The sequence below is a fragment of the Onychostoma macrolepis genome, chromosome 19, assembly GCF_012432095.1.
Source record: "Onychostoma macrolepis isolate SWU-2019 chromosome 19, ASM1243209v1, whole genome shotgun sequence".
Classification (NCBI taxonomy): domain Eukaryota; kingdom Metazoa; phylum Chordata; class Actinopteri; order Cypriniformes; family Cyprinidae; genus Onychostoma; species Onychostoma macrolepis.
Genome location: NC_081173.1, coordinates 29,814,705 through 29,830,781, shown reverse-complemented (window position 1 = coordinate 29,830,781; position 16,077 = coordinate 29,814,705). Strand labels below are relative to the sequence as shown.

At 37.5% G+C, this 16,077-nt stretch overlaps 2 protein-coding genes across 2 annotated transcripts; one reads left to right on the top strand and one right to left on the bottom strand.

Moving 5' to 3' along the window:
• The first annotated feature begins 3,331 nt into the window (after window positions 1-3,331).
• Window positions 3,332-9,693, top strand: LOC131526380 (BOLA class I histocompatibility antigen, alpha chain BL3-7-like). The gene is made up of 6 exons (XM_058754664.1): window positions 3,332-3,481; window positions 5,749-5,997; window positions 6,137-6,406; window positions 6,511-6,786; window positions 6,910-7,023; window positions 7,442-9,693. The coding sequence occupies exons 1-6, from the start codon at window positions 3,421-3,423 to the stop codon at window positions 7,534-7,536; spliced, it is 1,065 nt and encodes a 354-aa protein (XP_058610647.1). The 5' UTR covers window positions 3,332-3,420; the 3' UTR covers window positions 7,537-9,693.
• Window positions 9,694-9,895: 202 nt separating this feature from the next.
• LOC131526381 (uncharacterized) lies at window positions 9,896-14,471 on the bottom strand. The gene is made up of 2 exons (XM_058754665.1): window positions 12,499-14,471; window positions 9,896-9,954 (listed from the first exon to the last, which is right to left on the bottom strand). The coding sequence occupies exon 1, from the start codon at window positions 13,253-13,255 to the stop codon at window positions 12,698-12,700; it is 558 nt and encodes a 185-aa protein (XP_058610648.1). The 5' UTR covers window positions 13,256-14,471; the 3' UTR covers window positions 9,896-9,954; window positions 12,499-12,697.
• Window positions 14,472-16,077: the final 1,606 nt, after the last annotated feature.

Below are 16,077 nucleotides of genomic sequence, written 5' to 3'. Positions count from 1 at the left end.
TTTATTTTATTACCTACAGTATATTACAGTCCTCATTGATGCTCCACACTCCATCTCAGTAGGTGGCGAAAATGCACTAAGTTGGTTTGCCAACCTCCACTAAGACGGAAGAAGAAGAAGAGCCAGTGTTGAACAGTGGGGATAAAATAGCTGTCAGCAATCAAGAAAAGGCTGAACTCCTGGTTCAAATATTCAAGAAAGTTCATAGCTCAGATAATCTTTCTGAAGTGGCCAGGCAGTGTAGGAATACAACATCAAAGGAATTCCCTAATATTTTAATTAAAAATAAGATGTCAGAAAATCCTTTAGACTTACCTTTAAACATGTTTGGGTTGAGAAGAGCAATCATTAGTGCTAGACAGACTACTCCGGGGAAAGATGGAGTATGCTATAAAATGTTGGCATACATGCAGTGTTGGGCAGTAACTAGTTACTAGTAATTAGTTACTGTAATAATATTACTTTTTGCAGTAACTAGTAGTGTAACTAATTACTAATAATATTTCAGTAATAATATTAGTTACTTTCCATAAAACAGCTTAGTTACTTAGTTACTTTTGATGCCTCAACCCCACTGATTTAAAATCCAACAATCAAATAATTCCTGGATTTATTTTCATAATTTTCACGACTCGCACATGCATGTGATGTCCCCAGTGCAGCAGGCAAGCTTGGAATATGGAAAAGCAGATAGAAATACTGCATTATCGGCATGTGGTACATTATATTAATATAATATAATTTAAAATATTTTTTGAAAATTAAACAGTTTCTTACAAACTCATGTGATTTGATAAAATACATAACGAAATTTAAACGCATATGGGTAACAGAAAATTACTTCAAGCTACACATGACAATTAATGAGATTAATACAACACTTGTACTTGAATGCCACTATCAATCACTATTGAGTGTTTGTAATAACTTCTGACTGCGATCCGATGTGGATTTTGGTCAAATGATGAGGAAGAAATATGTTGTTAGTAATATTGTAGAAGAATTTTATCTGGAAGATACACAGTTACAGCTTCTGTGGGCTGTGAAGAAAAAGTAATGTGTAAATAATTACTGTTGCCAGAAAGTAATAAGTAAAGTAACAATATTACCTTTGAAAGGAGTAACTAATAATGAGTAATATATTACATTCTTTGAGTAACTAACCCAACACTGCATGCATGACAGATAAAACACTGGAAATAGTGTTAAAACCAAATTTGGGATACTGGACAACTCCCTTTGGTATGGAAACAAGCAACAATAGTACCTGTTCTTAAACCAGGGAAAGACCCATCAGATCCTTCTAGTTACAGACCCATTGCCTTGACCTCCCATTTATGTAAAATCATGGAGCGAATGATCACAGAGAGAGAATAACGTATTTCCTAGAAAGTAAAGCTCTTTTATCTCCGTACCAGAGTGGGTTTCGTAGGGGTCGTAACACAATGGACTCTGTTTTGTAGATATCAGGAAAGCACAGACCAACAAAGAAGTAGTTACAGCTGTCTTCTTTGACGTGGAAAAGGCATATGATATGCTCTGGAAAGAAGGATTATTGATAAAGCTAAAATCATTAGGAATTGGCGGTAGAACATATAATTGGATTTTGGACTTTTTAGTTGACAGGAAAATACAAGTAAGGCTAGGTAAAGAATATTCGGAGAATGGAACTCCACAAGGTAGTGTTTGTAGTCCGCTATTATTTAACATAATGATTAATGATATTTGCTCTCAGGTTGAACAAAACGTAGGAAAATCTTTGCATGCAGATGACAGGGCTTTGTGGATTAGAGGGCGCAATATATCATATGTTAATAAAAAAAATACAAGCTGCAATAGTAGAGGTGGAAAAATGGACAAATAAGTGGGGATTTAAATTATCTGTAACAAAAACACAGGTCATTTGCTTCTCAAGGCGGCATAAAATCACACCCCTCTCTTTAAAACTTTATGGGCAACCCTGCAGGTTAAAACTGTTAGGTTTCTTGGAGTTTGGTTTGATGAAAAACTGACATGGAAAGTTCATCTGGATAAAATTAAGGACAAAAGTAAAAAAGTCATCAACATACTGCGTTGTTTATCAGGACGGGAATGAGGAGCAAGTAGAGCATCTCTGCAAAATATATACTGGGCACTCATGAGGTCTGTCTTTGACTATGGATGTATAGCTTACAAACCTCAAGAGATTAGATGTTTTGCAAACTCAGGCTCTTAGAATCTGCAGTGGATCATTTAAAACATCTCCGGTATCGTCGATGCTGGTGGAAATGGGAGAAATGCCTTTAAGAATCAGAAGAGTGAAATGATGGCGTACTGGGTTCATCTCCAGGGATAAAATGAGTTGCATCCTGACAAAAGTATATTAACAGAATGCTGGGAACATAATGAAACAAATTTGACAAGTTTTGGATGGATAGGTAATGCAAAGGCAAGAAATATAGGATTGCATCAAATACAGTACAGTAATACAGTTTCAATTTCTTCCATTCCTCCTTGGTTATTTCCTTTGCCAAATGTTGACCTCAGTATACAGCAGGAATTGAAAGATAATTCGGCACAACTTCCAACATGGTTTATAATCCAGAATTATTTCAAGGAACATTATCCAGAATCTGTGATTTATTTACGGATGGATCCAAAGATCCTGAAACAGGATGGATGGATGAGAAGGTGGATGTTCTGGCTAAACAAACTCTAAGAATAAAGCAAGTGGATATTCAAGTCCCGTTAAGTAAAGCAGAAGCTAAAGTACTCATGAGAACATATGCATCAGTATGGCAGGTATATTGGGATGACAATGAAACATGTAGACATTTATACAATATACAAAAACAAGTTGGTGCTGAGAGGAGGGAAAGCAGGAATCGAAGAGAAGGGAGTATCCTAACTCGGATGAGAATAGCTCATACTGGACTCAACAGTACACTATTTAAAATTGGAAAACACCCAACTGGGGAATGCATTTACTGTAGCCAACAAGAAACAGGTGAGCATGTACTCCATCGTAGGATATACAACAATGAGACACGTCACCTTATTAAGGCACTGAAGAAAGTAAAACACCATGATTTTTCTTTATCAGGTCTATTAGGGAAAACAGCTAGTAAGTTGCATGATGATATTATTAAATTTATGAAAGAAAGTAAATGATATAAAAGAATATAGAGTTTAGATTGTTTTTTTTTGTTTTTTTTAATTTGTTTTGTTTTATTTTCCAGTTTGTTTGTTTTGCTTGGTTTTTATGTTTATTTCTATCCTGTATACAAGCTAATATCCTGATCCATACTCCATTGCAGTCGGTGGCAGTAATGCACCAAAAAGTTAGGTTGCCAACCACCAATAAACATCAAAGAAGAAGAAGAAACACATGGGATTGTCTCAATAGACTGGATTTGGAATGGAGCTGTAAAACACGTCGAAATGGACTTTCTTTTTATACTCATTTTTATTTTCTTTGTGTATATACTCCGTGTTCAGTGCGGTAAGCAACCAAATACATATTAGTTATCTTGAAGTAAATGTAAAATAAAGTACTGTATGTTATACTAATATATATCTACTAAATGTGTTTTGGTCATTGCATCAGGGTTTCTCTGCCATCCTGATCGTGTGCGCGCTGGCTGAAACAAACACTTTTTAGCTTATAATAATTATATGATTGAAAAAAATTACAATTATAAAGTTACATTTTCCAAAACAAAACATTCATTTAAAACATTAAATGAAATACAACATGCCAGCCAAAAAGCCCTTTTGTAGTACGGGTGAACATCTTTATCCACTCCTATAGTCTCCTGGTCCACATTGCTTTGATCCAATAACGTTATGCATTTATCCACATAAAGTGACTTCCTTAAAAACAAAACATTTTCATACACCCTTAACGTGAATTCTTCTGATAGAGTACATCATGAAATGCAACATGTGACATTGTGACGCTTTCAAAAGTTGTTGGAAAGGAAAACAATGATGTCCATATCTGTTATTTAAGTAAACAGACAGATTTTCATGCGTAGTCAATAGATTACATTATTAGGATACTTTGACCATCTCCCACTATAGATCAATTTACATAATCTGTAAAGGTGAGAATCGAGATATTTCATGGCAGCTGTGTATCACATGCATGTTTTGTATTGATCACTGGTGTAAGGTACAGGGTGAGCTTTGCATTAGTGAACCGGAGGCGGCTACACAGTATTCAAAAATGGCAGCTGGCCTTTTTTTTTTTTCGTGAATGCCGTTGTCATCATAGACTGTAAAAAACGGTTGTCATGTGTGCATCTTCTAGGATGGTTTAATTAATATCAGTTAACAAGCCAACTCATAGTGTATTACCGCCACCAACTGGATTGGAGTGTGAAGCATCGGTAGAAAGGAAAAACAAAACATTCAAGGGAAGATTATTGTTGTTATTATTTCATATTTATTTTGTTTTTGTTGTTATTATTATAGTAATAATAACAATAATTACTTATGCAATATGTGATATTTAAATTTTATTTTCCAATCCCATTGTTTGGAGATACGTATTTCTCTTAAGTCCCAATTTGTTAAATTTGCTAGATTGAAATTGGTTAAACCTGTATCTCTGAGTTTCTTTAACAACTCCTGTCTTTCCCTGGTAATTACTGCAAAATGTAGTAGAACATGCTCACTAGTCTGTTTTATCACTGGATATGCTTAATCCTGATTGATGATGTCCATGTGCCCCCTGATAAGTGCAAACTTGCTCTGGCAGCCGATTTCATTTCAGTGGTGGGAGTATTATTCAGATCATCTACTCAAGTAAAGTACTAATACCACAGTGTAAAAGTATGGGCTATCCACAAAATGTAACTATCAAAAGTAAAAGTACTTATTGTGCAGTAAAATGGTCCCTGGCAGTGTTTCACCATTATACACATGCCTCCGGTTTCACAGACACGGCTTAAGCCTAGTCCCAGACTAAAATGTAAATCTTAGCTGTTTCGACTGAAACAAACTGCACTGACTTATCTTAAAACACATCAGTGCCTTTGTTTTGTCTCAAGATGCACACCAGTAATGTTTTTTTTTTCTTCTAAGCACGTTTATGAAAAATTCCTTAAATGTCCTAATTGAACTATGATCTAATCCTGGTTTAGTCTAGCCACGTCTGTGAAACCGGGCCATGATGTTTTTGGATTAATATTACGGCTGCATTAATGTGTGTTGCATTTTACTGCTGTAGATGTTTAAGGTTGAGCTAATTTTAACGAAACTACTTTATACTGTTGGGTAGTTTATTCTAGAGAAATGCATCATATTCTATAAGGTCATTTATTTGTTTGTAGTGCCACTGTCCTGTGAGAACCACGTATCTCTAAAATGTCAATTTTTCATGAGCTCAGCACAACAGCACTGTTTTGAGCTTTGTGGCAATTCATTTTCAAGCTAATCCAAGGTTTTAAACAGTTTATTTTACTTTAGAAGTAGGAGAATCTTCTCAACCCATATAGGAAAACCTCAGCCTTCAGTTTATTTGAAACTTTAATTCACCAAATGGAAACCTATTCTTCCTGAATTCTTCTCTCATCATTAACTCACCCTCAAATTGTTTCAGAGCTGTATGCATTTCTTTCCTCTGCTGAACACAAAAGAAGGAATCCACATGTACTTACATTTGCTTCATTCATCCTCAGTAACTCTAGACGGGTAGTTTAGATTTAACTCTAGTGTTCACTTTGACAGTAACATCCTTCTTGTTTTGTCATGGTTTTTCTTCAGAGAGACACCATCTCCTCTATATTTACACTGCGCTCACCAAACCTGATGGGTTCTCCGGTCCTGTGTTCAGTGCAGTGGGTCTGTGTAATGGCAGACAGATTTCTTCCTACAGCAATGAAGAACAAACCTGGAAAAGAGACTGTTTGGATTCAGAAATCTGGAGAAACACCAAAGAACCTCGTGACCCTAGAGACTGGTTCATGAATCTGGTTAACACTCTGACAAACTGCACAAGCTTCACGTGTGACGGTGAATCCTTTGGGTTTTTATTAGAATGACATTGATATATTTTTAACTGTCCAGTTACTTTTATGGACCACTGTATATATTCTTTTAACTTGTAATAACTTATGTTTTTTATTATTATTATTATTATTTAAATGTTTAGACCTCCATACACTACAGAGGAGAGTCGGCTGTGAGGTGGACAGACGTCCAGATGGATCAGTGATGAATGTGAATGCATTTGATGAGTATGGATATGATGGAGAGGATTTTATTGCCTTTAATTTCGGCACAATGCAGTGGATGGAGAAAAGCCCAAAGGCAAAAGAAACCAAAATGAAGTGGAATAATCAGCGAGTTCGCAGACAAGTCCTGAAGATGGACCTCAAGAACTGCATGAACTGGATCTCCACGTTTAATGATTCAGTCAGAGGTATGCATTGCTCTAACTACAGTTTTTATTTTTTTATATTATTTTTTTTTTAACTTGTCTTTTATGATTTAATCAGTATGATTTATTCTTGCTTCTTATTGCAGCTCCTCCAGCTCTTCACATGTTTGCATCTGAAGATGCTCATGACCAAAGCGAGCTGATTCTGAGCTGTCTGGCCACTGGCTTCTACCCCAAACACATAGAGATGAACATCACGCTAAACAACATTACACTACTACAACCCTTCAGCTCTACTGGAGTCAGACCCAGCGATAACCAAACCTTTCAGAAGAGAACCAGCGTGAAGATACACAGAGATGAGAAACAGGGTTATGAGTGTCATGTTCTTCACAGCAGTCAGACATTTTTAACATCATGGGGTAAATATGACTGTATTAACAGTCTGAAGTTAATATTGTGTGCAAAATTGTTGTAGATTCCTACTGCAGCTGGCAGGTCAGTCAAGACATTCTCAAAGCATATTATTCATTTTTTCCCTGCAGATGGAAGTCTGGAATCTAGAAGGCATTATTCGCTGGCAGGATTAATTGCAGGTGCTGTTGTATTTTCAGTGGCAGTCGTACTCCTCATACTTTTAATCTACAAAGGGTTAAATGGTGAGTTCATATTAATAAATTGACACAGAATTTAAATTTGTCATTTGATGACCTAAACCTGTAAGATGCACAAAAATAGATGTTTCTGAAGAATTGGCACACTCTTGTCGTCCATCCAACTGCTTCAAACATTATAAAAGCATGTTTTAAATATCATTTGTGTTCATGTATATTCGATGTCATTTTTTCAGATGTGTTGCTCTAGATTCAATGTAAATTATGTCAAAAGCTGTTCCTCATTTGTCTTTAACCTTAGATGAAATATTGAATTAAATATTTCTTCTGTATTTAATTATAGAGACCCTGCTGTAAGATTAAAAGTTTTAAAGAAAGTAAAAAATATACTGAATATTTGTGAAATCAGCATGAGCTTGTCTTAATGGTTAAGTTTTCTAATAATATGTTGTATCATCTCTAGGCCAGATGAATTCTGGTTCAACCAGAAGTGAGAACATCAACACATGGTCAGCGGATCCCCTGACTGCAAGTGGTTCATGTGAGAGCAGTGAATGAGAAACACACTGGTGCAGATGATCCAGGCATCACTTCATATTCATGTTCTTCAGTGAAAAGATCCTGGATGTATCCTCTACCATAATATCATGACTGTTGTTTTAACGACACTATGTGTGTCACTCGGTGTGCAGAAACCAAACAAAAAGCTCAAGAGTGCAAGCATTCTCTGCAAGACATAGCCTTGCGAAATGCTAGAAGTTCCCAAAGTTCAAGAAAAGATCCAAAAATGCCCCTGTATGAGTTATTGTCTCATATTTATATCATATAATATAGTTAAGCAATATCACATGAGCAATTTCTCTGGGTAATTTCTCAGCAAATTTCGATGTGTGATTAATAATGCAGCGATTAATTAATCTAATTAACTGCATGAGTAATTAATTGGATAAAAAATTAATTGATTAACAGCCCTATACACACACACACACGCAGATTCTGTTACTGTTAAACTTCTATATAATTTCTTGCATAAATTTGATGCTGTGTTGCTGTCGTTACATCCCTGAATGTTCCCTCTCCGGTAATCAAAGGCTATTTAATATACATTTCGGATGTAAATATATGGAGCATATTAAGAGTTCAATGAAGCCTTAATACATTTTTTTTTTGTATCTAAGAAAGATTGTTTGAACTTTATTTTATTCTTTTCTGTGCCTCTATTGCCAGAAGCACCAGCTGTGCACAAGCCACAACTTAGTCCAGTTGTGTCATAAATATTTCAGCATTTCGCTACTAAAGAACCTCCGACCAGCATTAACGAATGGAAATAAATAGCAGACTGTTATCATTGCATAAATCTGAGCCTGGCAGACTTTAGTCTTGTAGGCATGTATGATGATGCTGAAATCTTAATGACTTATTAGCTAACGACTGCCTTTTGTTTGTGACAAACTAACTAGTAGTTATTTCCCTGGCTGGTGTGCTACCATCTTAATTGTATTATGGACTATTATGGACCAGTATTTTACAATCCTTGTCCTGGAGTACATCGTGCAATGTTGAGGTGCTTCAGAACCAGGGGAAGACATTTGGTTTAATTTGATTCTTTCCTATTGTTAGATCGAGTCTCCATCACTAGACAATTAAGATCCGGCCCTGGATGCCAGATCCCATCAGAAAATATCCATTTATCCATCCATAACTGAACAACTAGTCAGCAGAGCTGTTGATACCCAAAGCCTGTTAAAAGTCTTGTCTGGTACCCAAAAATACCCCAAAACGCATGTGTAACAGTCTTCTGTCAGTTAAGTTGACTGAGAAAAGCCAGAGAAGAGCAGAAGCAGGAGACGAAGTGATGGTAAAAAAGGAGCAGAGTTTATTGTACAATCTTAATTGTGTATGTCTCAATGCATCTGACGAGCACAGATTCAACAAGTGTTATTATACACAACAACATCACCTCAACCTTCAGTTTCCATAAACATTCCCTCTTTACTCTTATTCATACAGATAAAACAGTTCATGAAACCCCACAATCATGAGATTGAACAATAATGGAAATGCATAAGCAAGGCGAATGAAAAATATGAAATATAGAAGCAAAATAATAAGTGAATAAATAATAAAACACTTAAAATATAATCAAATGATAAATTATATAAATGGCTAATGATTATAAATGATTATGAGTAAATGATTTTAATGAATGAGTAAAGAATAAATTAATATTTAAAAAAGAAATAACTTGGTTGCTCTTTTGAAGCTGTGGTCTGCTTCTGTTTAATATGTTAATAAAGAATTATGTCCCATGTTGAAAGCAATTGCTGATATTTGTGTAATTTATTTACCTTTTGACGTTGTGTTTTGTTCTTAAAATACTGAATCCCTATCTTTTTGAATGTAGTGAATGGTAGTAACAATTATGTATGCAAGTCTCATTTGTGGTTTCATTACATCTTTATTCATTGTATTTCCATGGCTGCTCCTCCTTGTTACAAAAGGAACTTTACAATCGCTTCAGAGAATGTGTGTTGTCTATTTGTATCATTTTCATTTGCACTACAAATAGTACATGCATTGTACAAGCTGAAGTTTGTGTAGTATGTATGTTTTTCTTTTATGTTGTCTTTCACTGTTGTAAAAAAATATATTTTTCATCTACACAAGAACTAAATTTCTTTCTTCTAGAAACCACATTGCTGTTGGGCAATAAATAATTACTCCAGAAAATGTAGTCCGCATTAAGTTTTTTTCTTTCTTTTGTAAATGTTGCTTTCAGATCCATTGAAGGTATATTTTGGTGTGCAAATATAAACACACTATAGATCCTTCCAAGGCTTTAACAAAGTTAAATGAGTGAAATCTAAATCTTGGAGCTGAAATCTGCAGGACTGTAGCTATCCAGGAGCAGGATTGGAGCTGGTCTATCCTGCACTTTCAACTGTACTTTGACTGTCTTTTCTTGACTTTGACAGCCTGTAAACAGAGTTTTAGAGTTAATGTCCTGCTTTACACTAATATATGTGACCCTGGAGTCTGGACCACAAAACCAGTCATAAGGGCCAATTTTTGATTCGAGATACAACTAAAGTCTGCAATCTGAGGGTGAAAAAAAATTTCATATTGAGAAAATCGCCTTTAAAGTGGTTCAAATGAAGTCCTTAGCAATACATATTACTAATACAAAATTCATGGAACATGATATTTACTTAATATCCTAATGATTTTTGGCATAAAAGAAATCAATAATTTTGACCCATACAATTGTTGGCTATAATATACCCACTACTTATGACTGTTCTCGTGCTCCAAGGTCACATATGTGATTAACATGGACTGCTTGGTAATCTATGTTTCCACATCTATTCCGCATATGTGCATTTTGGAGTGGCACATAAAAACTGCTGGATGGAAACACCAAGATACGCATAAATTCTAAAAATGTGTGTGCCTTGAATAAAAAACAAATACATTGAATAAAAAAAAAAAATTGTAATTGTGTTTTATCTTCTCGTTTTCTTTTTGTATATTTGATTAATTTTTTTCTATATTTTGATTGTACTTTTTCTATATTTGTTTGATGCAGGTTCATACAAACATCCCAGATGATGATCACTAAAGCATTTTCAACCTTAATCAAGAGTGTTTTTCCCCTTTCCTGAAGACCTTAAACAGGATAGATTGCATTTTACGTGGATTAAATCAAGGTGTGAGGGATAGATTTATAGTCCTACAGTATATCACATAATTTTAAGAACTCACAACCTTTGAAACTGCTTTATGGAGTTTAAGAAAGACGTTTTGTCAGCTGAACAATCAACAGGTTACACTCATTGATAGCCGAGGAGCGGATCCAGCAAGAGCGTGATGGAGGGATGCGGAATTAAAATGTTTTTCAGGAGTCACAGCAGTAGAGGTGGTGCAACTATAATGACTTGTGAATAATCCCGCCCACTCTAAAGCGGTACTAAACTGCAGTGGAGACGCAAACCGAGCCGAACTGAGTCGTGCCGAGCCGAGTCGTACTACGCAGTTGAAAAGCGCCATAAATTCGCCCCTCGTTAAGGCATACCTAAAATAAAAGGCAATCTGACGCTGAAATGTATTGCTTTTGAAATCACGCTGAGTGCTCGTTGTCTTGTTTAACCAAGTGCAGTGTAAAATGCACACATCGGATATGGGTCACTTTTAAAAGAAATGTAAGCACGCCGTCCAAAAAAAAAAAAAAAGGATAGTGTCACAAAATCGGAATTGGTCATCAAGACTTGCAGTGTAAATGCAGCCTTAGAGTCTTCGTAGCCTGCTAAGAGACAGCGTTATCAGGAAACGCAGCCCAGGCAGATGCATTTACACCCTTATACCATCTTATGGAAATATTCTATGACTAGAGTTTAGTTATCTTCTGTTAGTTTCATGGAAATGAGCAAACTGTTTGGCTTCTGCATAAGATCTTAAATATGATCCGGAGGACTAAATGTCAGGGATGGGGTGAAGGGATAAGGTCGAGGACTCAGTGGTGCAGGAGAATGGGCTTTTTATTAATAATAGATAAACAAACTAAAACTAACCTGTAGGGGAAACACAGAACAGCTGGGCAGGACAGGAAACATTCAACAAACATTAATGACAAATTGGCACAGGACTTCAAACACAAGGAGATTATAAAGGGAGCAAATTAGGAGGGTAATGAGGAAAACAGGTGGGGCAAATTAACCAATAATTAGGAAACAAGATGGGTGGGGTCAAGACAATTGACATGAGAGCACATGGCACACAGAAAACTAAGACAAAAGCCATGTGCTCACACAAGACAAAAACACAAGCACATGGCCAGCAATACAAATCACCAGCCATGTGCTAAACAGGACACAAACACGCAGCTAATGAGAATATTTATAAGCCGTGCGTTCACACAACGAGACAAAAACATGGAGTGCGAGTGTCCGAATCCTGACACGAAACCGAAACTCAAGACATGAGTGTCGGGATCCGAACACCACGCTCCACCATGAAAGAAGGCACGCAGACGAGAGCACACGGCTCGAGCGTACTCAAAGCCACGCACTCACATAAAAACAGGACATGACGGGAGTGTCAGGGCTCTGTCACAAAACCATGCATAGGATCTAGACCGAAGTGACAGAACCCTGATACTACCCCCCCTCAAAAGGGACGCCACCTAACGAAGAACATCAAAAACAAGACAGGAACACCACAGCACAAGAACATGACAAACATGATCACACAAGATTGACACACAACAGACAAGACAAGAAAAAACAAAACACAAAGACAAAGAGGGGAGGGGAGCCAAGACAGTGCCAGCAGGACAGCCCAGAAAGTCATAAGGTGTGTTCAACTTTAAGCAGCGCTGCGCAGAATGGTCAGTGTATGACATCAAAGTACAGCGAGAGCGATTCGAATGCATAGGATCCATCTGCTCTCTTATCGCTCTCGCGGTACTTTGATGTCATACACTGACCACTCTGCGCAGTGCCGCTTCAAGTCGAACACACCTACCATGGGGGCCAGGGAGGGGCGGGAGGGTTGAGCCAGGGAGGCTCAGGCAGTCCAGGAGTCCTGGCAGGGGGCCAGGGCGGAGCCGGAGGGTCAAACCAGGGAGGCGTAACAGACCAGGCGGGCTCTAGCGTGTCAGGAGTCCTGGCAGGAGGCTAGGGCGGAGCCAGCAGCGTGGCAGGCAGCATGGGCGGTGCCGGCATCAGAGAAAGGAGCTTGGGCGCGCCGGCAGGGCAGGAACCAAGGGCAGCTCCGGGACGGCCCCTGGGCTGGCAGTGGGCTCCTGGATGGCCTCCAGGCCTTGTGGGACGGAGGAAGCCTTCCTCTTCTGACGAGAGTGAGGCAGTGGCATAACAGCCTCTGTGGTCTGTGCAGTGTCTTTAGCCGCCTCTGGGGCCACAGCGGCATAGTCGGCCTCCACTGGGGGCGCAGCTGCAGCGTCTTTGGCTGCCTCTGGGGGAGCTGCAGCAGGCCCATTCTTCCTTCTTCGTTTCTGGGTCATTGGAGGGCTGGGGCTTCCACTGACTGCAGGTGGGATGGGGGGACAGTCAGTGGAGTGGGACTTCGCTTGGGGTGGGAGCTCCGGCTCTCCACAATGGTAGACGTGATAGATGAAGTCCCAAAAGCCAAGATTCCCCAGCTTCTCTATCTCCCACAGGCTGAGAGACTGATCGAGGCAGATATTGAAGACCTCCTTAACATCAGCCTCATTGTAGTCCAGATTGACCAACGCAATAAGGAAGACACAGACAAAGTCCATTTTTATTAGTAATAAATAAACAAACTAAAACTACCCCATAGGAGAAACAAGGCTTGGCAGGGCAGGAACATGAAACATTCACCACAACCAAGGTAACATCAACAAACATTGATGACAAACTGGCACAGAACTGCAAACACAAGGAGATTATAAAGGGAGCAAATTAGGAGGGTAATGAGGAAAACAGGTGGGGCAAATTAACCAATAATTAGGAAACAAGATGGGTGGGGTCAAGACAATTGACATGAGAGCACATAGCACACAGAAAACTAAGACAAAAGCCACAAAACACAAAACATGACAACATGTAAGCATGCAGCCGATAAAAAACAAGCTGTGTGCTACACAACACACGCAGACAATTCACGATTTTATCACGATTCTTTGTCATGTTGGTTTTTCTATTTTGCAAGTTATCTGAGCATTACAGCCAAACTAATTTCCCTATTATACAGACAAGGCCTTTCAAGGTAACAAAATATAACAAAGTATGGCAGATATTTAGGCCGAAGTGGGAGAAGATAAAAATCGTTATCATTATATTATCTTTGTTATTAAAAAATGAGAGCAAAGATACACATTACAAATACACATAATATACAAATAAAATAAACAGTGTTTTATTTTCAGGTAGGCTTTAGGTGTATTTTACGGAGCCCTTTAAAGGATATTGTGGTGGGAAAAAATCGGGGTGAGTGGAAAAAATTCAAGGTGGGAGGAAAAAATTATTTTCAAATGTTTCGTGTTCTCTCGCAAAACTTTTGCGTTCTTTTGCAAAACCATTTGAGTTCGGACAAACTCTTCCTGTTTACTTTGCTTGCAGTGGTTACAGCTCATACACTGTAAAAAATGATTGTGATTTTAACAGTAAAAAACTGCAAAATACCACAGTAATAACCTGTTAAATGATTAAGAGTAAGTTTCCTTACTATATACAGTGAATAACTGTAATAGATCTAACCTTTGTTTTCGAGAAAGTAGCCTCAGTGTCGACATTCATAGACTGTGTCTGAAACCACTCCCTACACCCTCATCACTAGTCCTACATTACTGCACTATATAGTCCACTAGACAGAGTGATTGAGAACATATGAGTGAATTCAGACACTGATGAACACCTGCTGTTAACAAACACAATCACTGAAGGAAAGAACAAGAAACAAAACTACAACTGACATACAGCCACAGCCTTAAATGAAATCAACTGAAATAAAACAGCAGAGGATGATTAAACAACTCCACAAACAGCATCCCCAGCTCCACTTATTACTAACCAGTTTGACTTCATTTCTGTCATATATCTACGAATTAACAGAGGTTTATATTTTATTTCAAATGTTTTGGTTGACCTCACCATCTTGGTGATCGGTGTTTGCTTTAGTTATGCTCTTGACCCTTTAAGGCTAGCTTTTCTTTGGCTGTTATAACTGTGTTTCTAAAGCACATTTGTTATGACAAGAGAAGTTGTAGTTTTGGTTAAAACTTAAAAGTGGTGGTCATCATCAGTTAGTGTCTAACAATATGGGTGATTTGTAATTAATTTCACGCTGTTTATGGTAGAAACACACAGACATCAAGAATCAGCACATGAACCTCAACAATGGTGACTATTAATAATAAAAAAACAATTCATGCCGCAAAGCATGCTGGGTGTCAGTACAAAACTCCCAGCATGCACTGCAGCATGAATAAATTATGCAGCTGAATGTTCTTAATATTTTCTTTATTTGCTTTTATTTTGGTGTTGTTTTTGTTGCTACTTTTCGGTAGACTGTTTTGTGATGTTCAGAGGTGAACCGTTTTTTAAAAATTTTTATATCATTTTTGATTATCACCAATTTTGAGATTCATATGCCGATTGCTGATGTCTGTGTGTGTTTAAGTTCTGCCGTAGTTCAATACATTAATTTATGCATATTCTGGTTAGAGCTTTTTCACAATATTTCTTACAACTATATAATTGAATCGATTTGTTACCCTTTGTTCTTTAAACATTTCCGAGAATTAACCAATTGTCAGGACCCTATCAAAAGGAGGGACATTTGGTATGTTCCATAACTTATCGGTTACATTGGCTGGCAATTTCTGCCCATCTCTTAAAATATAGTCCCCTATACCTTTTTAACTTGATGTAATTACTGATTTCACTGGATCTCATATCTTTGAAAAACACATATATTCCTAGATTTCCATAGTGCTTCTTTAAAAACATTTATAATTACCCACCACCGAATCCATTTTTCACAATGAACCTTTTCCAATTTTCCATACCAAATATCACCTTCACTTGGCACTCTGTACAACGTATGTAACCATAATCAAATAAAATCCCAAACCCTCTGGGCGTAAGCACACTCCCAGAAACAGTGTCTTATTGTCTCTTCTTCTCCACAATTTGCTCTAGGACACAGAGAAAGGCGAGAGCAACCTCTCCTCTTCAAGAAAGCCCGGGTGGGTAAACAGTTTTGTACAGTTTGCCAAGCAATATCTTTATGGTCATTAAACAAAAAATCATCGTTTACATTTCTCCAAACCGTAATACATTCTGATTCAATGAGACGACCTATTGGAGTCATTTTAAATACAGATGAGGATAACCTCTCCTCCACCAACTGTCTATTTAAACTCCCTATCGGAATGTTTGACCAAGATGCTCTCTTTAACATCTTTAACAACATTTTGAGGCATTCTCTTATTCCACAATCTCCCCACTTTTCGGCCTACCCAAAACTTCACGAAAAAACTACTATAATTAACCACTTCATCATCTAGGCAAGATTTCAATACAGGAATAAGAACCATAGCCTCCAATTTAGCTTGCA